Genomic DNA, 27,966 nt, shown 5'->3' with positions numbered 1-27,966 from the left:
CGGGTCACAGCCCTGGAGCTCGGCCAGCAGGCAGGCGGAAAGCAGGAAGGAACCGCTTGGCCCCAAGCCTGGCTCCTGGAAGCACCGGCTGGGGCGCTGGGGCAGGGAGGGGAGGAGAGCTCGGGTGCCCACTGGGGCGGATTCTTCCCAGAGAAGGAGGCCTCCTCCGCTGGGAGAGAAAAATAGGAGAGGAGGACGGTGACAAGGGTGCAGAGAGAGAAGGAAGTGCCACGTCCCCAGGACGGGGCAGGAGCTGGAAGTGAGGGCTGCTCTTCTCCCTCTGGCTTGAGGCCCCCAAGGATGGAGAAGGCGGGACCTTGACTTGACCTGGCAGATTCTTGGTATCCTCACTTGGAAAAGGGGCAACCCAGCCACGTGCCAGGCTGTGGGGAGCACCAGAGTTGACTGCAGATTGCTTGGCTCCTAGTAGCGCCTCAATAAATGGTCCCTGTCATTTAGGCGGCTCAGCCTGTATTCTGGGCACCTGGTTGGTGTGGTGGCTGTAGCTGGCCTCCCCTGGAGTAGCACGCCTGGGATTCAAAACTTCCTTAGGAGGAAAAGTCTAGGAAGAGGATCCGGCTCTCCTTCCTTAGTGACTCTGCCCCAACCCCGGGCGACAGCCGGTCCGATGCACAAACCGCATTTCACTGAGGATTCTCTTGGCTGGAGCCACAGTGGAAGGACCTGCTGGGCTGGAACGGTTTTTTTTTTTTTTTTTCCTTCCAGGCAACGTCCTCTGATGGGTGTGTCAGGCAGGAGGTGATATTTGAAGGGCTGCGGGCACGGGCTGTGGAGCCAGGGCGCCAGGCAGTGGGTGAGAGCATGGCCTCCCGCGACCCACCTCCCACCAGCTACGCCCAGCCCGAAGTGCCCTCGGGGGTCGCGCTGTTCCTCACCATCCCCTACGCCTTCTTCTTGCCCGAGCTGGTGAGTGCGGCCGTGGGGGCCACCTGCATAAAGCGGGGGCTGGGAGACGCCGGCCTGGAGCTGGAAGCAGCTCCCTGGGGAAGGGGCTCCAAGGCCAGAGCTGTCGTGGCCTCCAGCCTCCCCGACGACGGGGCTCCAGGCAGGGTGTTCCCTAATCCTTCCCTGAGCGCCTCTGGGCTTCTGCAGTATGGGTGGGTCACCTCCTCCCAAAATGAAATCCACCGGGGTAACTGGTATGGCGACCTGGTGATCGGAGGTGTGGGCGAACTGCTAAAGTATCCTGGGTCCTCAGGAAGATGTTGGGAACGGACTTTTATTATGTGGTTTCTTTTCTCCAAGTACTTGTTGTTTGTGCTTTTCTAAAGTTCACAACGGGGGCACTCTGTCTTTCCTTCTGAGAGCAGCTCTTCCAGGATTTTCTTAATTGTCACGTCAGCTAACGTTGGAACTGTGTGGGAAGTTGCTTATGACAACATGTGCCATAGAACAGTCGTGTGAGATGCCCTGGGCGCTCTCAACGATCTGTCACTGCCCTCCTCTCCGGGTCCCTGCCGCTGAAACGGGGCCCCAACCCCTGCTGGGTCCAGAGGGTTCAACAGAACTCGAGTCCACTCCGAGCCGGCTGTCACCATGTCCTTTTCACTGACGGGGATCACAAATCTGGTGAACAATTTAGGGCAGAGAAGTTTCTTTCGGTTTTCGAGCACCTTCTGAAATATCTAGTTTGTGGGTGATATTTTCGTACCAACTCTGAGTTTGGCAGTGCTGCCCCCGGGCAGGGAGGAAAAGAGAAAGTGGTTCCAACTTCCAGTTGGAACTGACGGCCCTGTCACCCTGTCATCTGCCTGGAAGGCTGGCCTGCTTGAGTGATCTTCTGGCAAACTGGCTAAAGGGAGCCCGTTGATGGCAACAAGAAAGCCAAGCCTGGGAATTCCCTGGTGGTCCAGTGGTTAGGACTCCTCGCTTCCACTGCAGGGGGGCTCGGGTTCGATCCCTGGTCGGGGAACTAAGGTCCTGCATGCTGTGTGGCACTGCCTTAAAAAAAAAAAAAAAGAAAGAAAGAAAGAAAGAAAGAAAGGGAAGCCAGGCAGGGTGGGCCCCGCGTTTGGGTGGCTCCAGCTGAAACCCCACCCAAGAAGCAGGTTTCTGCCAGGCCTGGCCCCTAGGGGGATACAAATCAGGGCGTCCCGCCAGACTGATGGCATCTCAGTGCTCCTGTGAGTTCTCCGGACCAGGCGTGCCCCTCGCCTCGGAACAGCCACAGGAATGGCCAGGGTCGGGGTCGACTCCTCCCCTTTTTATGGAGCACACGCTCCGTGTCAGTCACACCAGCCACTGGCGACAGGACCCACGCCCTCCCAGGTTCCCTGTCTGCTGGACGGAGGCCCGCGAGCACTTCCTCGCTACAGACAGACGGTGCTTGAGGGGGTGAAGGTCCTGCGCTGTGACACCAGCAAGGAGAGGCCATCCGACCTTGTCACCTCGGAGAGGGGTCTGTCACTGAGGAGGCGACTTTGCAGTTGGACCTCAAAGGACAGGCTGGATTTCCAGGCTGGGAGGCAGGAGAGGGAAAGGCCTGGACCCCAGGAGAGGCTGGCAGGCAGGAGGCCGGAGGGGTGGGGCTTCAGGAGTCAGGAAAGTACCCGGCAGTCGCAAGAAGGGCCATCTGGTGCCCGCAGCCCCTGGACGCTGGTCTCCTGCAGCGGAATTCCCGGCGGGGAAGAAAAGTGCTTGGTTATGCTGGGCTCCGGGCCCTTGAGTATCTCCGGGGGTGGGATGATGTCACTGGTTCCATACTGTTCATTTCTTTTTGTTTTGAAATCATTTTAGATTTACAGCAACGCTAAGAGCAGTAGAACAGTGTTCCCATATACTCTCTATTCAGCTTCCCTTAAGGGCCACATCTTACATAGCACAACTGTCTAAGTCAGGGAATTAACATTGATACTATGCTATCCACTGTTCTAATAAACCTTGTTCAGATTGTGCTGAATTCCCCACAAATGTCCTTTTCCTGGTCCAGGATCCAGTTCAGAATTCTGCATGTCACTTGGTGGCCATAACTCCTTCATCTACTTTGATCTGGGCCGATTCCCTCCATCCTTGTCTTGAGACTTTTGAAAACACTGATCAGTTATTTTGTACAATGTCCTTGCATTTGGCCTTGTCTGATGTTTCCTCGTTACAACTTTAGTTTTAATTTGTAAGTAATCCTTGTTCATTGCTGAACGCTTAGAAAATACAGAAAGAATTATAATCCATGTATATGCATATATTCGTATTTATACTCATATGAGTATATATTTAATGGGTTTATTTGGTACATGCTCTTCTGCACCTGCTTCCCCCTTAAATGAGCGTTCCTAGCATGGAATATAGGACCAAGTGTGCATGATATCTGGGGTGCGGACGGGAAGGTAAACGGGAGAGGACGGGAGAACGTCCCGTTGGTGGTTAATTCTTTTTTTTTTTTTAACCGCGTCACGCGGCCTGGGGAATCTTAGTTCCCCAACCAGGGATCGAACCTGCGCCCCCTTAAGTGGAAGCGTGGAGTCTTAACCACTGGACCACCGGGGAATTCCCTGGTGGTTGATTCTGATTCCCCATGAGCACGAGATGTGCTGGGCTGGAGAGAAGAGTGCAGGACCAGCCTAGCAGAAGCCACTCTGTCCCCGGCCGCCTGCTGCCACCCATGGGGCTGACCACAGAGCCCCAGGCCTTGTGGGGAGGGGGGTCCCAGATTCTCAGTCTGGGGGGCCTAAGGCATCAGGGACAGGCGTATGCTTTTCTAAGGCCATGAGTCCAGAGAGTGGATTCTCAAATTGGGAGCTCGGGCCAGCAAAAAGGGGCAGAGAAAGCAAAATCTATAACCTGGCTTCAGATGTGGTCCATGATGGGGGCGGCCAGGGTGTACCTCAGGGGTGACTGCAGGCACAGCTTCCTCCAGCCACTGTTTCCTAAGATAGCGAGGGCCTTCTTATAAAACGAGGGCCCCAAAACACAGGGAGAGCAGAGGGGTCCCCTGAGGCCTCACGCCAGCCGCCCCCCCCCACCCCCGCCAACAGCCTCCAGCTCTTTTGTATCCATGATGATGACAGACTAGAATGGACCAGACACCAGGGGGTCAGCGTGTTCCCAACCAGCTCTGCTCCCCACAGCCTGCTGTTAACCATCTTTGCCTGAGTGGCTTTATTTTAGTTTTTAACACTAACATGCACATTTTCAAACCTTTGTCATAGTTATAGATTGCTAGGCAGTTGCAAAGATAGTTCCGAGTGGCCTCCCACACCCTTCCCCCAGCCTCTCCCCTGTAGTCACATCTTTGTTGTTGTTGTTTTGTTTTGTTTTTTTGTTTGTTTGTTTTGTGTGTGTGTGTGTGTGTGTGGTACGCGGGCCTCTCACCGTTGTGGCCTCTCCCGCTGCGGAGCACAGGCTCCGGACGCGCAGGCTCAGCGGCTATGGCTCACGGGCCCAGCCGCTCCGCGGCACGTGGGATCTTCCCGGACCGGGGCACGAACCCGTGTCCCCTGCATCGGCAGGCGGACTCTCAACCACTGCGCCACCAGGGAAGCCCTGATGCTTTCAGCTTTTTAATTTGCCCACACAGCAGTCAGAAGGAAATACTCTGACCACCCTAGAAGCTCATTCCAGAACCTTCCTGCTGGGGAAGCTCACCTTTATATCTTATCCAGATCCTCAGCTTCCCCTTCATTTCAGCCTGTTTCTTTTCCTACTCTGTTTATATGTAAAAGCCTGTCTGAGAGTTTACTGAGCCCCAGAACCCTCAGTCAACTGTGTGGGGCTGAGAGAGGGAATTAGGGCTCATCTTGGGCCTGGCTTAGGGCAGGTACCTCCCCTTTGTTATAACACTTCTTTAGAAGTTGAGTTTTCCAAAAGGAAAAATCCTTTCTCTTGTTTCCCTCGGCTCCCTTTTCACTTCTCCATACCTCTGGGGAGCAGTAAAAGTAAACTCAGTTTGCCCCAGCTTTACTTCATCTTTGTGGCGTCTGTCCTTCCCTTCGTTCCACACCTGGTCCCCGGCCTTGCCCCTGACCTTGCCCAGCCCCTGCAGGACCAGGGGCCAACAGCCTCCACGGCCAGGGCACCACTGAGACCCAACGCAGTGACGCCCAAGGAGGCCCCAGGAAAGCTGCGACGGGGTCGGGGAGAACAGGGCAAAGGGAAGGTAAATTAAAGTGTGGGGCTTGGGAGAGCAAGCATCCAGAGAAGAATGGGAGGGGCCGTGTGGAAAGGAGTCGGATGTCAACCTCCCCAGTTGCCTGGACCCATTTTGGCTTCCCGGCCCCAGGCCCAGCCCTTACCCTGGGAGGCCCCCCGCCCCTCCCCCTGTGCTGTTCAGGTTCAGTAACATAGAGTCAGTTGGGAGTGGTAAGCCTGGCTCTGCCGCCTCATGGCTGTGCAACGCTGGGCAGGTTACTTAACGACTCTGAGCCTCAACAACGGGGCAGCAGCAGCAAAGGTCTCCTAAGACCGCTCTGGGGTTTCAGTGACAACTGTTCTAGAAACGTGAGCCCATACTATGTTATTGTTGGTGGTCGTCTGGACCTCTTAGTAGAAAGCGTGGGTCTCTTGTGAGTAAATCCCAGTTGTAAACCAAGAAATATTTACTGAGATTCTACTATTGCTCTAGCCCCATGCTTTGCTTTCAGGGGGATACAAGAATAAGAAGGTAATAATAAGAGGGATATGGTAAATCCTGAACCCCGTCTTAAAGGAGCAATGCATGAACATTGAAGAGCACCGTAAGATAGGAAACAGGGTCAAAAGCAGGGGTGCACAGCCTCACTTGTCAAAGGCTCCTGCAGCTAGAGAAGTTGTCAGGACAAGCTCCCTCAGGGTGAGGGCTGGGCATTCTTAAAGCGTTTGGATTTAGGGATTAGAAATTTGCTTGTTCAGACTAAGACTTCCTAGGTCTGAGAGGTTAACAAATATATAAAATCCAGCTGTAAGGAAAGAAGAAGTCGGCCCCACTTAAATCCCATGTATTCACTCAACAATATTTATTGAGCCCCTACCCTGTGCCTACCACAGGAATATAATGAGGGAGAAGACAGACATGGCCCCATCTCAGGGAGTTTGATGCTTAATGGGGGCAGATGGAGAGGAGCCAGGGAGACCGATAAGTGGTGCCTTTCAATGCAGGAGGGAACGGAAAGCACAGGGCGTTCTGCCCACAGAGGGCGTACGACACAGGGAACTGTTCCTGCAGTTGTTGAAAGGCTGGAGCAGCAAGGAGATGCTGAAGCGCCAGAGTGATGAGTACACAAAGCAAGCACCCTGCATCCTCCAGCCTCTAGAGGAAGCCCAGCCTGGGCGGGGGTGCGGTGGGGCTGCGGTGAGGCAGTGGCTGCCCCAGGGGAGGAGCACAGGACCCTGGGGTTGGAGCCAACTGTTGCTGGCGTGACGGTGACGGGACCTGGAAAAGTTTCCTTTTCCAGCCCCCCGCAAGTCCTCCCAGTGCCAGAACCTAGCAAGAATCCAGCTTCAAAGGGAACCGGGAAACGTGGCTTACAGGGTTCTGGCCTCATGGCAGAGCAGACCACGGCAGGATGGGCTTGAGCTGAGACCCTCAGAACTAACTAACCAACAGCCCACATCTGCACACTCCCCTCTGCCTGTGTCTGGACGTCTGTTCTTCCCCCGACCATTCAGCCAAACCATAAGCAGCCTTCCCTGAGCTGGCGGCCTCTCTCAGTTCAGACAAGACAGGCCACCAAGGCTGCTGCTGGAAGATCAGCCCACCAGGAGGACCTCTCTTAACCGGCAGGTGCCCTGAAGGAAATAATCGGGCCCCCGGGCCGAGGGAACCAGGGAGGGGCCCAGCACCCTGAGTGCCCCTGGGCCAAGGGAGCCCCAGATAAGAAGTCTCACTGATAAGAAGGCTCCACCTCTGCCAGTGCCCTTCCAGGGGCTCTCCACCTGGGGAACTTTCCACTTGGGAGGCAGGAGAGGCTGCTAGAGTGTTGTCCAGGCGGGCACGTGGCGGAGTGGGGAAGCAGGCCAGAGGAGGGCGGGGTGGAGGAGCCCCACGCCGCTTCCCTGGACTTGACCCCTCTCCCGTCTCCCCAGCCCTTCCCTGCTTCCTTCCCTACCTGCCAGCCAGCCTGGCCCTCAGCTGTCGCCACCTGGTCAGACCGTCCCCATCTCGGCCCAGCCCCATTGTAGCAGAGCCGGCCAGTGCCCATGTCCCACAGTTCCCCCCAACCTCCAGCCTCAGGTTGGACCCAGAAGGTACCATGTACGCCCCAGAGTGGGGCCTCCGTGGACTCCCCACCCAGCGGGGACCAGACATCACGGGTTTGGGGCTCCAGAGTCCTTTGACCTATTTCAAAGACGTCACCCCCCCAGCCCCTTCCCTTGGAGGGATTCTCTGAGCTTTGCTTCTCCACGCCTGCACCGCTTACTGCTTACCTTTCCACCCCCTGACACCTGGCCCCTCTCTCTGCCCACGTGATGCCGGGTGGGAGTAGGAGTGTGTGTGTTTATTTGAACACCGTCCTCTCCCCTCTCCGACAGCACGTTCTTGCCCAGTCCTTCCTACGTGCCCGGGGAGGAGGAAGGGGGTTGGAAAAGCTTTCCAGGCAAGCCCAGCTGCTCTCCCAGGGAAGATGCTCCCGACCTAGAGAATTTCTAGGGCCCGGGAGGTGATGGAGTAGGAAATGCATGAGGATGAAACAGATGGGTGTTTGTCTCCGTGTGGTCCCGGCTCCTGGCAGAAATGCCAGTCCGTGGCTGGGCCAGTGGCTGGCCCAGAAGGCGTCAGGTACTGCCCCCTGTGTGGGAATCAGGCCCAGGATGAGACCGCGCTGCCCGGAGGGGAGAGTCCAGCAAGCTGCCACCTGCCTCTTGAGTGGATCAATAGCACGTGCTGCACACCTGCTTCATGCCAGGCTCTGTGCCCCACGTCGGGGATGCAAAGATCACAGGTCAGAGTCCTGCATCCAGGAGCTCAGGGACTGGGGAGGAGTAGTCAGGAGAGGCTTCCTGGAGGAGGTGACAATTGGTCTGGTCCCTGCCCTCAAGGGTCTGGTCTTAGACAAGCAGGGGAAGGGCAAGCTGAGCAAGAGTCAAGTGGAACGAGAGTGAGTGGGTCCTCGGTGCCTGGTGAAGGGCAGGAACATGGCCACGGCTCACAGGATGTCTGCGGTTCCTGAGGGAAGGAGAAGGTGGGGCCCTCCTCGGAGCCCAATTCCAGGGCTCATCTGGGGACTTCGTGGGGACATGTGAAGGGAGCCAAGGTTAATAAACATAGTTGGAGCCAAGGAGGGAGAGGCCAAGGGGGAGGCCTGGGAAACGGGGACCACGTTTATCCTGCTTCTTTACATCTTTTCTGTACTTTCTAACTTTTCTAAGGTGCACAAACTTTTTTTAAAAAGGAAACAAATTTGCCCCTAAAATGCTTGGGTTTTTGTTTGTTTCTTTAAGCCCTTTAGACTTTGGAGGAATAAGAAGGTTTTTATTATCTTAGTTTATGTTACATCGTAAATCTGGACTGTTGAGTCCATGAGAAGCGAGGCGAGTGGGGGTGGGGGTCTGAATGCGCGGGCGCGGTCCTGGGGGAGGAAGCCGAGGGTGCGGGGGGAGGGAGGAAGGCAGAGGAGGCCTGGCCGCTGACTCACCAGCCCCTCCCAGCGGCATCCTGCCCCTCCCAGGCTCACACCCCAGGGCAGGGGCTGATTTCCTGGCGCGCGGCCAGCCCAGTCTTGAGAGCCCTTGTGGGTACCAGGGGGTTCGTATATGACTTCTTGTGCCGGGGGCGCAGCTCTGGCCTGCACCATTGTTCCCGAAGGGGACCGAATAAGACAGGGGTCCTCACGCGGAGGCCAAGGGGCCTGGGCCGGCAACTTCCTGCTCACCTTAAAGCCACAGAGAGAAAATTCTCACTCGGGGAGTCAGGACGGAGCGGCTGGTGTATGGAAGGGTCCTGGGTTGAATTATAGAGCGTAGCGCTTCCACGCAATGCCAGTGGCCTGGGTGACCCGGGAGTCCGGAATGGCAGCCCGGGCAGGCCACGCCCCCACGGGGAAGTCGCTCCGCCTCTCAGAACCGGTTTCCTCCCGGGTCAGAGGAGGTGACCTGCCAGCCCAGATATCCTCACGGGCTGCGGGGGCCCCAGATGTGGAGATGGGAGTGGCCTCGTGGGTGCAAAAGAGGACCCACGTGGGCACTGGGGGCCCTGCGCTGCCCGGAGGGAGGCCTGCAGCCAGGGAAGGACTGCTGAGGGGTGCCTGACCCCACGGAGGTGGGGGGGGGGGTTGCGGCCTGGAAGAGGCTGGGCCCCAACCCCCTAGCTCTGGAGGCCGCCCGTGCCTTTATGCTAAGTCCCATCACCGCAGATAGGGGACGTTGCAGGACTCCCCCCGCGTGTCTGACGACCCGCCGTCCCCTCTCCCTCCCTCTCAGTGGCTCAGGCTTCCCACACAGGCCTCAGCGTGGCCCCCCCAGGACGCAGGATGGGGCTCTGGCTGCAGCAGCTGCCAGGGCTTTGAGCTGAGGCCGGCGGAGTGTCTGCCCGCTGGCCTGCAGGGAGGGACTGCGGAGAGGGCCAGAGGCCCTGGGCCAGAGGCAGGAAGGCAGGCTGGAGCTGGGGTTTCCACAGCTGACCGTGATGCACTGCAGAAATGTATTTTCATGGCAACTTTGTGTGTGTGTGAGTGTGTGTGTGTGTGCGCGCGTAACTGAAACAAAAGATTCAGGAAACAGTATTTCCCTTTCTATGGACAATGCACTGTATTTTTTCTTCTAGTCTACTTAACTTTTTTTTCAAAACAAGCGACTTTCTATTGAAGTAGAGTTGCTTTAAAACGTTGTGCTAGTCTCGGGTATACAGCGAAGTGATTCAGTTATATGTATGTATATTTTTTCAGATTCTTTTCCCTTGTAGGTCATTACAAGTATTGAATATAGTTTCCTGTGCTAGACAGTAGGTCCTTGTTGTTTACCTATTTTACATATAGTAGGTTGTATCTGTTAATGCCAAACTCCTAATTTATCCCTCCCCACCCCTTCCCCTTTAGTCACCATAGGTTTGCTTTCTGTGTCTGTGAGTCTACTTCTGTTTTGTAGTCAGTTCATTTGTATCATTTTTTAGATTCTACGTATAAGTGATATCATAAGATATTTGCCTTTCTCTGTCTGACTTACTTCACTGAGTATGATCATCTCTAGGTCCATCCATGTTGCTGCTAGGCTACTTAACCTCTTAATGCTGGTGGTGACTAGATGGATTTCAACACCCACTAACAGCCCTCATTTGGAAGGCCCGATGCTGGGGTCGCTGCAGGGGCCTCAGGGAGACTGGCACAGGCAGGGCCTGCTGGGTGGTGGCCGAGTGTGGCCTGGGGGTCACGGGGAGCCAGTGAGGGGCTGAGGGCTGTGGGTGATGTGTGCAGACTCACATCCCACGTCCTCAGCAGGGCTATGACAAGGGCTGTCGCTGGCTCAGACTGGCTCCAGCAGAAGGGAAGTAGGCGATCTCATGTCCCGGGAAGCCTGAAGTTAGGCAGGGTCTGCCTGGGCTGGTTCTTTGGCAGTGCAGCTGTGCCATCCATCTTTCCTTCTCTCTCTCCTCTTCCTCATCATAGCTCCAGGCCTAATACTAGACACAGCCATGGCCAGAGCAAGAATGGGACTGTCTCATCACCGAGGCAGGAAGAAGCCCTTCCCAGGAGTCCCCAGAAGGCTTGCATCTCACTGGCCAGGGCAGCCACATATGTGTCCCAGCCAAGGGATGCGTTGAACCTAATGCATGTTGGAAAGTCACCCACTACATCCCCTCTCTCCCCACGCCACCCACCAGTACGCCCAGTTGGGCAATTTACTCCACAGAAAGAATTTAAAAGAAGACAACTATCTCTGCAGTGTTATTTACTGTGGCATCATCTACAACAGGGAAAAGCTAGAAACATCCTACCTCCTTGCCCTGGGGCCTCACTGAGTAAATGAAGTTTTATCACCTTGATGGAATGTAATGGTGGCATTGAAAGTATAGTCAGGCCTCATTACTCACAGATTCTGCATTTGCAAATCCACTTACTAAAATTTATGTGTAACCCCCAAATCAATGCTTTCAGTGTTGTCACTGTCATTCGAGGACATGTGCAGAGTGGAAAAACATTTAAGTCACAAATTTGAGACACACACGGTAAACCTGAGGTTGATAGCTGCCTTCTTACAGCTCATACTGTAAACAAGGTGCTTTCCCAGGTCTGTTTAGTGCCATGTCATGCGTATTTTTGTGCTTTGTGTTGGTGATTTTGCTGTTTAAAATAGCCCCAAGTCCTCTGCTGAACTTACTGCTAGTGTTCCTAAGTTTGACAAGGCAGTGATTTATTTGCCTTATGTAGAAAATACGTGTTAGATTAGCTTATAGTTATAGAGCTGTTGGCTGAGAGCTCAATGTTAATGGATCAACAGTATATATTAAAATAAGGTGTCTTTAAACAGAAACACACATAAAACAAAGTTATGTGTTGATCAGTTGATGAAAATATTGTGACCAGACTCTCACAGGAACCTAGCTCTGTATTTTCCCAGGAGCAATGCTTCACGATTCACAACTAAATTTGCCAGTGCTGAGGGCAACTTTACAGAAGTACCTTGAACGACAAGAATCGACTGTATTATTGAGCCACGTAGCAAAATAGAAAAATATGAAAAGAATACAAAATGTACGTTCACTATGATTTACAACTTTATAAAAACTATGTATACACCAGCACTAGGCCTGGGAAGAAACATAATAAAAAATTCCTTTGCTGTTAACATTATTTTTACAATCAATTTAAAATATTAGGGTTGAAAAATAATAACAGATCTAAGTCCTGGCATGCCGTTTAAACCATTAAAATCGCCCCGGAGTTAAGGCATTTTGAGTGGCAGGTACCAAACTCCCGAGGGACGCATGCTCTGGCCACAGTGGCACGAACAGGGGGTGCTCTGTTCAAAGGAGCTGTGTCTCTCGGGCATTTGCACCAGAACTGCCCGATGGGGTCCAAAGTGCAGCCCCTGGATGCATCTCCTCTTATTTTTCCCGTTTAAAGGAGATGCATCGGGGCTTCCCTGGTGGCGCAGTGGTTGAGAGTCCGCCTGCCGATGCAGGGGACACGGGTTCGTGCCCCGGTCCGGGAAGATCCCACGTGCCGCGGAGCGGCTGGGCCCGTGAGCCATGGCCGCTGAGCCTGCGCGTCCGGAGCCTGTGCTCCGCAACGGGAGAGGCCACAACAGTGAGAGGCCCGCGAACCGCAAAAAAGAAAGAAAGAAAGAGAGAAATAAAGGAGGTGCATCAAACAGGTAGCTGTACGTTCATGTTCACAGCAGCACTACTCACAGTAGCCAAAAAGTGGAAGCAGCCCACGTGTCCATCGATGGATGAATGGATAAACAAAATAGGTACATGGTCTAATGGAATATTATTCAGCCTTAAAAAGGAAGGAAATTCTGACAACATAGATGAACCTTGAGGACAACACGCAGAGTGAAATAAGCCAGACACAAAAGAACAAATACTCTATGAGTCCACGCATATGAGGTACTTAGAGGAGTCACATTTATAGGGACAAAAGAAGTATGGTTGCCAGGGGCTGGGGGAGGGGGGAAATAGTAACTTATTGTTGAATGGGTGCAGGGTGTCAGCTTTGCCAGATGAAAAGTATTCTGGAGATGGATGGACGGTGGAGATGGTTACACAACGACATGAATGCATTTAATACCACTGAACTGTATACTTAAAAATGGTTTAAATGGTAAATTTTGTTCAGTGTATTTTACCACAGTTTTTTTTCAAGGGGAGAGGGGTAAACAATGGCCAAATGACCCTGGACTTACACAATGTGGGCCATGGCTACCTGAATGTGCGGGACAATCATTTTCTTCATCTCGAGACATCTCAGCATCAGGGAGCCCTCGGGGAGTCCTGGTTCCCACCGTGGACAAGGCCAGAACTTGTCCTTCATGGAGCCCGTTCCTCCCGGGCCATCTGAAGGGGTGGGAGCCCCCAGTTCACTTGGCACTGCTGACCTCCTGAGCCTCCCCGTCTGGAGTCAGGCCTTTTCCTCCCAGCCTGCAGTTTCCGAGGCTTCGCGGTACAGTCTGAGTTCACCGAGTACCAGGAAAGGGAAGGAGGGGCCGTGAACGCTTCATGAAGATTAAGGCAAGTGGTAAGAAAAGGAATGCAGTGTTGGTGGTGAGTGGACCAGCCAGGCTGAAATACCGCCCAGCTATGCAGAAAAACCTGCCACCTGTAGTATCACCTGTAGTATCGCCAGCATCTCCTCCTGGTTCTCAGCACCTGGTTCGCCCCACCTAGACCACACCTCCCAGGTGCCGCCCTGAGCCAGGTGTCTTCTGGCTCCTCCCCCCTTCACATGGGATCAGCGCTAGGGCAGCTCTGTCTTCAGAAGCTCTCAGGGTGTAAAGTTCACTGCCCTGTGGCAGCCCAGCCCCTGCATGGGCCCTTCGGAGGCCCCTCCGCTCTCTGCTGCTCTGTACAGGTGTACAGATCCAAGGAAAGGCTGTTCTCCCCAAAGGAAGGGCAATTCTCTTTTTGTCTCTCCCATTCAGAATCTTTTTTAAAAAAAATTTTTATTGGAGTAGAGTTGATTTACAATATTGTGTTAGTTTCAGGTGTACAGCAAAGTGAATCAGTTATACATATACCTATATCCGCTCTTTTTGTTGTTGTTGTTGTTCTAGGCGGGCCTCTCACTGTTGTGGCCTCTCCCGTTGCGGAGCACAGGCTCCGGACGTGCAGGCTCAGCGGCCACGGCTCATGGGCCCAGCCGCTCCGCAGCATGTGGGATCTTCCCAGACCAGGGCTCGAACCCGTGTCCCCCGCATTGGCAGGCGGATTCTCAACCACTGCGCCACCACGGAAGCCCTATATCCGCTCTTTTTAAACATTTTTTTAGATTCTTTTCCCATATAGGTCATTACAGAGTATTGAGTAGAGTTCCCTGTGCTCTACAGCAGGTCCTTATCAGTTATCTATTTCATATATAATAGTGTGTATATGTCACTCCCAGTCTCCCAGTTTATCCCTCTCCTCCCTTTCACCCCTGGTAACCATAACTTTGTTTGCTACATCTGTGACTCTATTTCTGTTTTGTAAATAAGTTCATTGGTACCATTTTTTTTAGATTCCACATATAAGCGGTATCATATGATATCTGTCTCTCTCTGACTTAACTTCACTCAGTATGACAATCTCTAGGTCCATCCGTGTTGCTACAAAATCTTTTGACTTTTGAACCAAGCATCCGTCATCCAGCACAGCGTCTTTCTTCTTTCTTTCTCAGTGTATATGTTGGTGATTTGGATTAGTTTAAACCTTTCCAACCCTGTCCCTGAGCCAAGAAATTTTCCTCCCAGGAGGCCAGGGCACTGATTGGTTTATTGAGTCTCCTTCCAGAAACATTCGGTGCATTTACAAACAAATGCACATATACACAAGCGCACACACATACGTTTTCTTCTTTTTTCTATATAAATCATAGCACACTGGGCACGCTGGTCTCTGCCTTGTACAATTCTTAGAGTTTGTTGCATTTTGGTCTTCAGAGTTTTCATTCTTTTTGAAGGCTGCTGAGTGTTCCATTGTGCAGACATAATTGCTTTCACTGGCCCCATCTGAATGAACATTTGGGATGTTTCTTTATCTTTCTGTAGCCAGCAAGGCTTTTTCTTTGGGGGGGGGGGTGTGAATTTTAAAATTTTATTTATTTATTTATTTATTATACAGCAGGTGCTTATTAGTTACTTATTTTATACATATTAGTGTATATATGCCAATCCCAATCTCCCAGTTCACCCCCCCCACTCTCCCCCCCTTAGTGTCCATACGTTTGTTCTCTACATCTGTGTCTCTATTTCTGCAGCAAGGCTTTAATAAAAATCCTTATACATTCATCATTTTGTGCATGTGCATTATTTATAGGACAAATTCCAAAAAGTGAAATTACTGGGTCGAAAAATATGTGCGTTTAATGTCTTGATCAATATTGTCAAAATAGTAGATTGGGGGCTTCCCTGGTGGCGCAGTGGTTGAGAGTCCGCCTGCCGATGCAGGGGACGCGGGTTCGTGCCCCGGTCTGGGAGGGTCCCACATGCCGCGGAGCAACTAAGCCCGTGAGCCATGGCCGCTGAGCCTGCGCGTCCGGAGCCTGTGCTCCGCAACGGGAGAGGCCACAACAGTGAGAGGCCCGCGTACCGCAAAAAAAAAAAAAAAAAAAAAATAGTAGATTGGCTGACGGCTCCATTATTTAACCATTGCAATGGCAATGGCAGTTGACTTCAACCCGGGGGCTGCAGGTGGGCTTTGAGGGTCTGTGAGTCCCAAGATTTGTAGACAAAAATCGTGCACGTACATCGGTACATTTTTCTAGGTGACCTAAGCTGCCATCAACTCCGTAAAAGGGTCTGTGCCCGCTGAATGTTCTCAGTCACCCCGCTGATCAGCCTTCCAGCTCTGACAGAAGTGAACTTCCCATCCCTCAGGAAGGCTGGCCTTGGAGTTTCCCTCTTCTGGGTCTTTCTCAGGGAAGATTCCCTCCAATCTCATGATAGCTAATAACATGGCCAGAAATGGTTACTCAACACTCACCCTGTCCCAGAGAAACTCATCTAATTTTCACAGAAACCAGGAGAGAGAAGCCATCCCCACCTCCTCTGTTTGATGGACCAGGACATGGACACATGGAGGAGTTAAATAACCTGCCCAACAGGCAGAGGTAGGATTCGCATCCGGGAACATTGATGCCTCCTGTCTCATGAACTGAAGTGGATGAGCCTGGAAGCAAAGAGAGGGACCTTGGGGGTTCTCAGTCCTGGCTGCATCACCTGGGGATCTTTTAACAACGCAGCCTCCCTCACCAGTTCCATCGGAATCTCTGGGGCAGGATCCAGACCCTGGGTCTTCCTCGAAGTCCCCGGATGGTTCCAGGAGTAGCAAGACTCAGGGTGCTGCTCTGAGGTTTAAGACTCAGGAATCCATGTATTTTAGAAGCTCCTTACTCTTATGCCATATTTTTGGCTTAATTCTTTTCCTTTATTAAGCATTTTTCAAAATAATAATTATTGGCGGTATAGCGGTGAACATAGCTGCCTTCCAAACTAATAAGCATCCTCCAAAAGTGACCAAAGTCGGGCTTTTTAAAGAGTATCATTTTCAACTCATGACTTGCGACTTGGTTGATATAGTCCAATCCCAGAGGAGTTATTATATTTATTTAGAGGTCAAATTGTCCCATCTTTGGCCAGCAGGAGCCTTCTGAATCCTTCTGACCTAACCCCAGAAGCCTCTGCTATCTGCTGTGATGAGGTATCATGCCCAGCTTCCCACCCTAGACCTGGAATCAGCCATCGCTCCCATCTGGGTACTGTTACCCCAGTTCTCATCCTCTAGTTCTTTACCCAGCTCTCTAAACGTGAGGGAGCTATTCTCCATGTTCTAGAGAAGAATGAGTAATTAATAAACTTCTTGTTAAGCTCTGTCCTCCCTTAAGTGATCCTTTCCAGTTTAGGTTCAGCCTTTAGAAAACGCATAGATGAGTAATCTGTGTTTGTTCTTAAGGAACAGGCTTAAGAAATTGCCAGCATTGTATTTGAAGTACACTGGCTCAAAATGTCTGCCTCTAATAAAATATTCTTCCAAGTTGAAGGCCAGCCCCAAACATCTAAAAATATCTCCTGCTCTTGAGAAATACAAAATGAGGATTAAAAGGAGACAGCAGTTTAGGTTGCCAAAGAAAATTTGGAAAGCTAAATTTAAGTTTAAAAAAAAAAAAGTCAAGACAAATACTCGAAATTGCCTTCCTTGTAATGAATCCAACCTAGGCTGCTTGAGACAGAAACAGGATAACAAACTCCACTGGGTTTCAGTTCACCTGGAGTTTGTCCTTGGCCCTGGTCCCTTCAACTGTTCAGAAGGTAGAGGGTGTGGAAATAAAAAGTAAATAACATTCCTCTGTGTAATGTTGATGATGGATTATGCAACCTTTATGCCAAGAAGATTCCCGTGCAATCTGAGTAGATTCCCAAAGGCTCAGGGGCCCTACCTTTGGGGTGTGAAATCTGGTTGTGAGGCGAGACACACAGGTGCCCTACCCCGTGCCCTGCATGGCCTCAGACCTCAGTCCCCTCCAGGTCAGCAGCAGCTCACAGACAGTGGTGAGAATGAAGCGGGGACGTATAGATGGAGTGCATGCAGCAATGTCTGCCCAGTGTGGCCTCTGATGGCAGGAGCTGGGCGGGGACCCCTTTGCCAGCACTGACAGGCCGGCTGGAGCTGAGACACACTCGCCCGCTCCCCCGGACCTGGCACAGGTGAGCTGCCAGTAAGTGGCAGCAGGTATCAAGTGGCAGGTCTTAGAAAGCCCGAGGGAGTTAGAACTGCTGTACAGAAATGAGGCCGTCGGAGTGAATGCATTTTACAAACTGTAAAGCCCCTAATGAATGTGAGGCAGTGGTGGGCTTATCACTGAGTCAGTTGAAAGAATGCTCTTTGATACCTTTCCCACCTACTTTGTTCCCGGCCCTGTGCTGGGAACTAGGAATACAGCGGTGAATGGCACAGACCATTCTCTGCCCCCCGGAAGGTCTCAAGTGAGTCTAAAATTGTACAGGTTCTGGTGCAGTCACTAACTCCCGAATGCCATTCCCACTAATAGGCAGCATGGTTCGGGTACTGGCGGTGGGCCAGCGTCTTTATGCACTTCCCATGGCTTGGTGGGGAAGGTGCTTGACAGGTAGCCACAAGCCAAGCCCTGGTACCTCCCGGCAGCGTCAGCGCCCCCGTCACTGGGATCGACAGGCAAGAGGCTGGGGACAGCGGCTCTCATCCTGCAACGCTCCCTCCTCAGGACAGGACAGCCCTGGCTCACTCACCTAGGCTGGTCCAGGCCCAGCCTAGGACCTCCCAAAATTCACTTGGAGATTGTTTGTTGAGGTCTGGGGAGATGTGCTCCCAGGGCTGGTGCTTTCAGAGGCGGTCAGGCTTCCAGGGGTGTTGCCCAGCCCTACAAGAGCCTGGGAAGCTCTGCCTTGTTGCCAACGCTCTGGTCTATTCTGGCTTCTCCTCCTGGGGCCTTTCTCTTCAGAAGAACCTGGGAATTCTCCATAAATTCAAACGTACTTTTCCTCTCCAGGACAACGGCAGTGGGAACCTTATTGTTTATTTGTAAGATGAGAACTCCAGTCCCAGAAAAGCAGGACCTGAAAGCTGCATATCTTTCAGCCGAGCTGGACAGAAGTAAGTGGAGTAGTTTATCCAGAAAGTCTCCAAGAGCATCATTCAGAACTGAGCTACACCCAGAGTCGTGATCACAATCAAACTTCAATAAACATGGGAGGGAAAAAGTGAACAGGAATGAAAGCTAACAGAAGCCACAAACTACAGAATCAGGCTACCAAGACAAAGACAATGGAATCATCAGATATTGAATATAAAATAAATACCAAGAAAAATTAATGAAAAGATATGCAACACCTCAACACCCTGTACCACTATTGCACAAAATGCAGAACACCAGAGACGGCAGGAAGACTCTAAAAGCAGCCAGATACCTAAGACAGATTCCACAGAGGCAATGAAGATGGAGCAAAATGGAATACTATGGAAAGATGTAGAACACAGTGGGAAAATACCTTCGAAGGAAATAATTGTCAGGGGGGAAATAAGGACAGTTTTCCGACAAACTGACTGCTGCCATCTGACCTTTCCTAAAGAAACTACTAACACTTGTATTGCAGGAAGAAAGAAAGTGATCCCAGAAGAATATCTGAGATGCAAGAATATCTTCATTTCTTAAGGAGATCTTAAACTTGACCGAAAAAGCACAGTCTATAAAAGAAAAGATTAACATATTCAATTACTTTAAAATCAAGAACTCAGTTCACCAAAAGACATCATAAAATGTGAGACATAAATGGGTACAGGCACTATGGAAAACAATATGGAGGTTCTTCAAATGATTAAAAATAGAACTATTCTATGATCTAGCAATTCCACTCCTGGGTGTTTATCCAAAGAAAGCAAAAACACTAATCAAGAAGATATATGCAACTCAGTGTTCGTAGCAGTGCTATTTATAGCAGCCAAGATATGGAAGCAACCTGAGTGTTCATCAACAGATGAATGGATAAAGAAGATGTGGTGTATACACACAAAGGAATATTACTCAGCCATAAAAAGGAATAAAATATTGTCATTTGTGACAACATGGGTGGACCTGGAGGGTATTATCCTTAGTGAAATAAAGCTGAGAAAGAGAAATACTGTATGATTTCACTTATATGTGGAATCTAAAAAATAAAACAAATGAACAAGTATAACGAAACAGAAAAAAGTGTGAGAGACATATGCTGGCAGAATATATCTGCCATATTTATAACAGTTAATGAGATCCACACTATTAGGAAGAATTCCTATGAATCAATTAAAAAAAGACACACTTGTAAGAAATATGTAACCAATTAAAAAACAACAATAAAAAATTGCACAGAAGAAGAAATACATGAAACATATGAAAATAGACTCAATCTTATTAGTAATCATAAAGATTAAAATCTAGGGCTTCCCTGGTGGCGCAGTGGTTGAGAGTCCGCCTGCCGATGCAGGAGACACGGGTTCGTGCCCCGGTCCGGGAGGATCCCACGTGCCGCGGAGCGGCTGGGCCCGTGAGCCATGGCCGCTGAGCCTGCGCGTCCGGAGCCTGTGCTCCGCAACGGGAGAGGCCACAACAGTGAGAGGCCCGCATACCGCAAAAAAAAAAAAAAAAAAAAAATCTAATAAGACACATAGAAAATCCCAAGGAACCTACCAAATAACATCTTCCCCCTCAAAAACCAAACCCCTCCTTAAAGTAATACGTGAGTTTAGCAAGTTGCAGGATACAATATTGACAAACAAAAAGTCAATCATATACCTATCTGCTAGCAAGGAACAACTGGGAAATGGAAATTTTAAAAAACAATACTATTTATAATAGCTCCCCCCAAATAAAATACTTATGCGTAACTATAAGAAAATGTGCACAGTATCTGTATGCTAAAAGCTACAAAACATTGATAAAAGAAGTCAAAGAACATCTTAATCCTTGGAGAGCCATACCATGTTCATGGGTTGGAACACTCATCATAGTAAAGATGTCAAGTCTCCCCAAATTGATCTATAGATTTAACACAATCAAAATCCCAGCAGAGGGCTTCCCTGGTGGCGCAGTGGTTGAGAGTCCTCCTGCCGATGCAGAGGACATGGGTTCGTGCCCCGGTCTGGGAGGATCCCACATGCCGCGGAATGGCTGGGCCCGTGAGCCATGGCCGCTGAGCCTGCACGTCCAGAGCTTGTGTTCCGCAATAGGAGAGGCCACAACAGTGAGAGGCCCGCATACCGCAAAAAAAAAAAAAAAAAAAAAAATCCTAGCAGTTGTATATTGTAGATATTGACAACCTGATTCTAAAATTTATGTGAGGGACTTCCCTGGTGGTACAGTGGTTAGAATCCACCTGCCAATGCAGGAGACACAGGTTCTATCCCTGGTCCAGGAAGAACTGTATTGCCTGTATTGCCCAACTGGTAACTGACTCCAGGGCGCCAGATACTATACCCAGGAGGTTCCAAACCAAATATCCACAGGGCCAGGCAGGCACTGTCAGTGGATGAAGGGAGCCAGAAGGAGAATACTATTCCACAGTGAAAGTAAGCAACCGGGAATGTGCCACACAATGGCATAGGGATTGGGAAGGTTGGGGGTGTGGTCCACTGAGAACTCCAGGTCCTTTTTAAAGAGCCAGTCACAACTGGTTTCAGGCTACTCTGGCCTGGGAAATGGGTTCATTGTGGCCAGAACTATGGATTTCTCAAGAAAATGTCTGAAATCTGAATTTTTCGTGTGAAATATCCCATTCTAAATGTTGGCAACTTATGCAGAAATGTTTCAAAAACTCCATATGCCAACACTGTTTGGGCCAAGAAGACACATCCACAGCCCAAATTTAGGCAAGTCTTTCCATTGGAAACCTCTGTGTTAACCAGGTGAATTTCCTAACAAAATTTTCTCTGACTCAGGGGCCAGCCTTCCTTCCCCGTTTCCCTCTTGAATCCCACCTAACTCCACCCGAAGAGCGTTTAACCAGAGCCAGAGGACAGAGGTGACCTGCAAAGGGAAACGTGCCCCGCACCAGCCAATAAAGCCCCTTCTTCTGTGGTTTTCTCTTACAGGTATTTGGGTGCTGGGTCTGGATTCTGGTGGCCGCCACCCAGGTAGCAAACCCACTGCTACAAGGATGGGTGATGTACGTCTCGCTCACCTCATTCCTCATCTCCCTGATGTTCCTCTTGTCTTATGTGTTCGGATTTTACAAAAGATTCGAGTCCTGGAAAATCCTGGTAAGAACAAGGGAGAGCGAGCCAGGCCCTCAGGCTCCTCCCAGGCCAATGTCCTGGGCGTGGTGAGGACAACAGGCCTCCCAGGCAGGAAGGAGAACCAGAGACCTTTCCTGGCCTGGGCCCCTAGGGCAGCGGTCCCCAACCTTTATGGCACCAGGGACCGGTTTTGTGGAAGACAGTTTTTCCACGGACCGGGGTCGGGGTGGGCAGGTGCTTCAGGCGGTGATACGAGCAATGGTTCAGGCGGTAATGGGAGAGATGGGGAGTGATGGGAAGCCATGGGGAGCTGCAGATGAATCTTTGCTCACTCCCCCCACACCTCACCTCCTGCTGTGAGGCCCGGTTCCTAACAGGGGTTGGGGATCCCTGCCTTAAGGAACCCCGACTTGGTTTGAATGTGTTTACAATTAGGTCGGAATGAAAGCTTTCCTCTGCCAGAGTCCATCCTTCACTGTATCCCCCCCATTGCCTCCCTCAGGGAATATCCATGGCCTGGCTACTCCCGCAGCAAGCGCATTTGGAAGCGTTTTCCCTCTAGATTTAATTTATGGTAAAATCATCGGAGCAACATTGAAGGAAAGGCTAGTAGAAAAAGAATCACCCCAATCTCAAGATCCTACCACAATCACCTATCACAATTCGTTCTTCCGTATTCCCGGCAAATTTTATGCAAAATGTATAAATCGCACTGAACCAATCATCTTGGATGTAGAGTCTTTCGTTTAATATTATGTCGTTAAATTTTTTCATCACATCATCTTGATAACCACTGAAAATTTTTCTATATTGAAAAGTCAAAACATATACAAAAAGTAGGGAGGATTATATTATGGACCCTCATGTAACCATAACCCAGATTCCAGAATTTTCAAGATTTTATCACACTTGCTTCACCTAGCCTTTATTTTTCCCCCTAAAGAATTTTAAAGCGAACCCCAAACATCATGTCATTCCATTCCAGACACGTCAGTATACCTCCAAAAAATACACAAACTTTCTTATATTATTATCACACTTCCCTAAAGTTAACAGTAATTCCTCGGTATCACCAAAGACGCAGGTCAGGGCTTCCCTGGTGGCGCAGTGGTGGAGAGTCCGCCTGCCGATGCAGGGGACGCGGGTTCGTGCCCTGGTCCGGGAGGATCCCACGTGCCGCGGAGCGGCTGGGCCCGTGACCCATGGCCGCTGAGCCTGCGCGTCCGGAGTCTGTGCCCCGCAACGGGAGAGGCCACAACGGTGAGAGGCCCGCATACCGCCAAAAAAAAAAAAAAAAAAGACGCAGGTCACGTTCAGGTTTCCCCCATTGTAACTGAAACATCTTTTTGCAGTTGGCCTGTTTGAATCGGGGTCCTCACCACGCCCACTTGCACTTGGTAGTGAATCTAGAATGATTCTCCCTGACGGGGACTTGCCGAAGAAACTGGGTGGTCAGCTGTCCTGTAGAAGGTCCCACATTTGGGGTTTGTTTGCTTCTTCCTGGTGTGATATGACTTGCTTGTCTAGTCCCTGAATTTTCTGTAAGCTGGAAGTTAGCATCTAAAGGCTAAACTGAAGATGGGTTAAAGCTTTCTGGCAAGAACGCTTCATAAGTGGCTTCCAGTCACATCACACACAGTGACTGGTGGTCTCTCTTTCACTGTGACAACCTTACCCCATCAACTTTTTCTCTAATGCTTTCTTTCATCTACCGATGAAGATTCTTTAGGGGCTGCAAAATGCCGATTTACCTATTATGACCTTTCTCCCAGAATTGGTAACTATGACATCCTTGTGGTATTGAAAAATCTGCTGAGAGTTTAGCATAGAGGTTCAAAGAGTGAAATCTAGAGTCAGATTAGCCTGACTCTGCCATGTGTCAGCCAAGCCTCGGTTTTCTCATCTGTAAAGTGGAGATGTTAATAGTAGCAGCCTTATGAGATTAGTTGCGAAGATGAAAGGAGACATGCGTACACTGTTAGGACAGTGTCCCAGCACACAGCAGGTCTTCATAGCACTAATGGTTAGGAGCACAGGCTTAGTGTTGATGTGGCCTGGGCTCAAATCCTGGCTCAGCTTTTATTCACTGACTTTAACCTTGAACTTCTCTTTCCTCAGAATGGCACTAACGATAAGTAGTACCGACCTCATAGTTGACGAGGTTAAATGAGATAAATGGGGAAAAGGCTTAGCCTAGAGCTCGGCTGGGAAGAAGTACTCAATAAATCAATAAATGTTGGTTCTTACTGGTATTATTATTGCCATATATATATATATATATATTTTTTTTTTTTTTTTTTTTTTTTTTCGGTACGCTGGCCTCTCACTGTTGTGGCCTCTCCCGTTGCGGAGCACAGGCTCCGGACGCGCAGGCTCAGCGGCCATGGCTCACGGGCCCAGCCGCTCCGCGGCATGTGGGATCTTCCCGGACCGGGGCACGAACCCACGTCCCCTGCATCGGCAGGTGTACTCTCCACCACTGCGCCACCAGGGAAGCCCTATTGCCGTATATTAATTCACTATTGCTCACCACACAGAAATTTCATTAGAAACACTGCAAAAGAAAAAAGCAGGAGTTTCGGGAGCAGGCTAGTCTCTTTTGCCACCTCTTCCCAGCTACGCAAAGAGGAAAGCGTTACCTGCTCGCGTGTCCGCGTGACTGTGGCCCTGGCCTCTGCTCCATCTTTCCAGGACAGCCTGTACCACGGGACCACGGGCATCCTGTACATGAGTGCCGCCGTCTTACAAGTACATGCCACGATCGTGTCTGAGACCTGGGACCTGAAAAACTACTACATAAACACTGCAGCCTCGGTGAGTGCTGGACAAGAACATGACAGCTGCCACCATGGAGGGAAATGCCTGAGGCTTAATTCTGTCTCCGGTAGAAGAGATGTTCCTGAGCCTCAGGCTGAAGGAGCCTTGCAGGATAGGAGGAGGGGTGTGTGTGTGTGTGTGTGTGTGTGTGTGTGTGTGTGTGCGCGCGCGCGCGCGCGTGTGCGCACGCGCACACGCACACAGTCAGGCGTGCCCAAGCTCGCAGGGTACCAAGCCCAAGTTCAGGCATCATCTCTTGTCTCTGGTTTTCTTGCCCCCTCTTACACCACTACGCTGCCCTCAGAATATGTTTTTCCAAAACGTAAACTTTCCAAATTACACATGTCTCATTGAAAACTCTTCAGGGACCCCCATGGCTGCTGGAACGGAGCCGGAATTCCTCAGCATGGCTCAAGTTCCCGTGTCCTTCTATGTCAATGACAGACGTGCACAGGGTAACCTATTGGCTGATGGAATCCGAGGCAAGATGGTCCAGGCGAGTCATGGGACGAGCAGGACCCCTGGACTTTAGGTCCACCGGGACCGGAGACTCTAGGCCAGCAGGGCCCGGCCTTTCCCGTCCCCCGTGAGGCAGCCTCCTTCCTCTCTTGGTGGGACGGCGCCCTCGCGTGGCAGGTGGCTCCCAGCTGGGGCATTTCACCTCTGGAGCCGCCTAACCTTCCTTACTCCTTCCCAGGAAGGTCTAATACCCAGGCTGGGTCCCAGTCCACCCGCACCTGTCGCTGTGACAGGAGAGGTCCTGTGTCAGTCGGGGGCTCCCACGGGGCTCAGGCAGCAGGAGGAAGGGCTGTGACGCAGGGTGCCGGCCCCATCGTAAGAAGGATGCCAGGCAAGCGAGGTGACCCACTAGGGAGGCCTCAGGGGACTTTGGCTGCCTTTGCGGCCTGTCTGCTTCCTCCCGTTCCTGGCCCGCCCTCCAGCCCGGCTGCTCGCCCTGGCTCTGCTGTTCCAGCCACGTCAGTCTCCTTGCTGCCTCTGCACCCGCCCTCGCCTTGGCCTTGGCCCCAGGACAAGCACCGCAGCTCCGTGTCTCACTTCTGCTCTTTTCTCCTTCTGGGTGAGGCCGTTCCCCTCCCCGTCCCCTTCCTGCTTTATTTTCTCCTGCGCGCTTAGCCGCACCTTCCATATTGCTCTGCTGGTTTATCTTGCTTCTTTTCTGCTTCTGCCTCTAAAATGTAAGCTCTAGGAGGATAGGAAGTTTTGAATTTTTGTTCAGCATTATAGCCCCGGTTGCTCTTGAAGCACAGCAGGTGCTCACAAGATATTTGTTGGATGAATGAATGAATGGAACAGAGTGTGATTGGACAGGGGGTTGAAGTGAGGCTGGAGTCGTCTGCTGGGCCAGGACATCATCAGGCAGTGCAGCTGGGAGACTCGGGATGGCTTTGGACGTGGCGGGTTGGGGAGGGACCCCTGGGGAGGGATCACAGGTTTGTGGCTTGGGTAGCTGGATAAGATGAGGGTCCTGGGGCCGACTGAGCTTGTGAGGCAATCTCAGGAGTTCAGTTTGGACCATAGAGAGCTCGTGGGGCCTCTGAGGCTCCGAGGAGCGCAGAGGTGGGTGCGCAGAGCTGAGTTCTGGACCAGTGAGTGAAACTTGTCATCAGAGCACAGACAGTGGCTGAAGGTGGGTGTGGGGAGAGTGCCCAGAACCAGACAGCAGGAGAGAGAGACACAGAGAGAGAGAGAGAAGAAGGGGAGAGGGTCCAGGGCAGGGATGGAGATGCACCCACTTTATGGCCGGGTAGGGGCGCACACGTCTGCAGGTGAGAAGGACACTGCACAGTCACAGTGGAACACGGGGATGGAGCGTTTCAAGGAGGAGGGAGGGGCTGGCCAGTGATTGCCGCCCTTAAGCCAGGCAGGGCTTGGGCAGAGAGGGGGTGAAGCAGGGTCAGAATGAGGGCCTCCCAGCAGCTAAGGGCCTTTGTGGGTTGGGAGCGGGGAGCGATCACCAGCATCCCTAAGGAAGTAACTCCCCGGCCTCTTCCAGTTCTTCTCCTTCATCACCTCCCTGCTCTACATCCTCCACGCCTTCAGCATCTATTACCACTGAAGAAGCAAGGAGTTGGGCCGACATGGGAAAGGCTCTTTTAAAGCCTGGAGTATCAGCTCCCAAAAGTGGTTTTCAACATTTGCCATCTGGGTGATAAAAAGAAGCTCAACGATGACATCACTGGATCAACAGACCATCTTTTCAGAACGAGTGATGAAATCACATGCTGGCAGATCTGTTTGGACATTTTAATTCATTGTGATGAATATGAAAAAGCTGGGAGGAGGGCTTGGTTGTTTTGTTTTGTTTAGTTTTGTGTTGTGTTTTGTTTTGTTTTGCCTGGGAAAGTAACTGTCTCTTGGAATTATCTGACAATGAACCTCGCTCTTCTAGAAAACTAACATCTGTAAGCCCTCACTACTGAAAATTCCAGGTCTACCATCATCAGGCCCGTTGGGGGATTCTGCCTCAGCAGCGAGATTCCCCACAGCAGGTCTATGGGAACCTTGATAATTTTCTTAAAACCGAAACGGTGCTGTCAGCGCCTTCAGATCTGAAGACCCACAGACCTTGTTCCTGTCTCGTGGTCCTGTCACTGCTTCTCAGCAGTGGTCCGAACCCGCTGCCCCCTCCCACGCTGCCCGACCCCCATTCACATCCCCTCCCCTTTCCTCCCCAGCTTTGGGAGCCAAGGGAAATCTGTGTAAAATCATCTTTGAGGGTAGATTTGTGGGAGAAATTAGCGATTGGTTCTACAAAATGTTTACACAGCAAGACCTGAGGGAGGGGAGGAGGGGTCGGGGAGGGAAGGGTGTAACCCGCTTCTCTGTAACTGTAAGTCAGGCCGCTCTGCTCAGGGAACTGCAGGGCTGCAGGACGCCTGGGTCAGGCCTGCAGACCCCACCCGCTAAGGACTGGGAGTCACCCTGTCCCTCAGAAAAGACCATCAAGGAAGCCGGCGGGACGTTACATGCCAGGATTCTCCTCCGGGCTCCTGTCACACGTGGGACATCGATGAGGCCGGAAGGACCCATCCCAGGGTTCCTACTGTTTCCCATGCATCCCCGAGTGGTCCAGCTGAGAGGGGCCTGGAACCACCCAGCCAGCTTCCTGCAGTGAAGGGCTCCCAGGAGCCAGGACATGCAAATGCATTTGCACTTCGGGGCTATTCTCAAAGAAAAGGCACAGAGAAATGTACAATCGAGGTGCTGGATTCCCAAGTAAATGTTTTTCAAAAGTAGGCTGTGCCATCTGGCGTTTCTGTCCCTGTGCTGGGGTTCCAGCTGCTTGGCCTCAATCTCTAACGTTGAGTCAGGGCTCAGCCCCTGAACTGCATGGGCCCGATGCCGTTTTGAAATGAAATAAATTATTATGTGGAAGGGACTTGTCTTAGCCTATTCTAGGGCTTACAGTTTTGTATTGACTCTTTTCTGCTCCTGAAGGGGACGGGGAGGCAGGAGGTGAAGTCACTAGAGAGAAAACTCTGGCTTCATTCCCTGACAGCTCACTTTCTAATCGCCCCCATAGCTTGAAAAGCCACCGTTCATCTCTCAAGTTCTTGCCTGGTGGCTATCTGAGACGGTCATTGTTAAATATTTACTGAGTAGCCACAACCAAATAAAAGTCATTTGTACAGTCAAAAGCCTGGAGTCGGTCGGTTTCGTGGTGTCAGCACTGGAATTGGCAGCCATGGGACAGGTCCCGACACCAATTGCACAGAAAGCACCCCGAGGAGGGCTTAAGGCCCAGCCCACCCAGCCTTGCTTCTAGGGCAGCTACACAGGGACACTGAGACTGTCTCCAGGGCTCCGGTTTGTGGTGTCGT

At 51.3% G+C, this 27,966-nt stretch overlaps 1 protein-coding gene across 2 annotated transcripts; it reads left to right on the top strand.

Annotated features, from left to right (window-relative positions):
- The first annotated feature begins 133 nt into the window (after positions 1–133).
- On the top strand, positions 134–27,783 carry LOC131765960 (MAL-like protein). 2 transcript variants are annotated; one of them, XM_067007222.1, is made up of 5 exons: positions 134–259; positions 727–927; positions 21,164–21,331; positions 23,999–24,121; positions 26,139–27,783. In XM_067007222.1, the coding sequence occupies exons 2-5, from the start codon at positions 823–825 to the stop codon at positions 26,199–26,201; spliced, it is 459 nt and encodes a 152-aa protein (XP_066863323.1). In that variant the 5' UTR covers positions 134–259; positions 727–822; the 3' UTR covers positions 26,202–27,783. The 2 variants fall into 2 exon arrangements, with proteins under 2 accessions (XP_066863323.1, XP_058935989.1); XM_059080006.2 differs by lacking the exon at positions 134–259 and having other exon boundaries at positions 637–927.
- Positions 27,784–27,966: the final 183 nt, after the last annotated feature.

This window comes from Kogia breviceps, chromosome 11 (assembly GCF_026419965.1).
Source record: "Kogia breviceps isolate mKogBre1 chromosome 11, mKogBre1 haplotype 1, whole genome shotgun sequence".
Taxonomy (NCBI): Eukaryota; Metazoa; Chordata; class Mammalia; order Artiodactyla; family Physeteridae; genus Kogia; species Kogia breviceps.
This window is presented reverse-complemented; position numbering and strand designations above follow the sequence as displayed.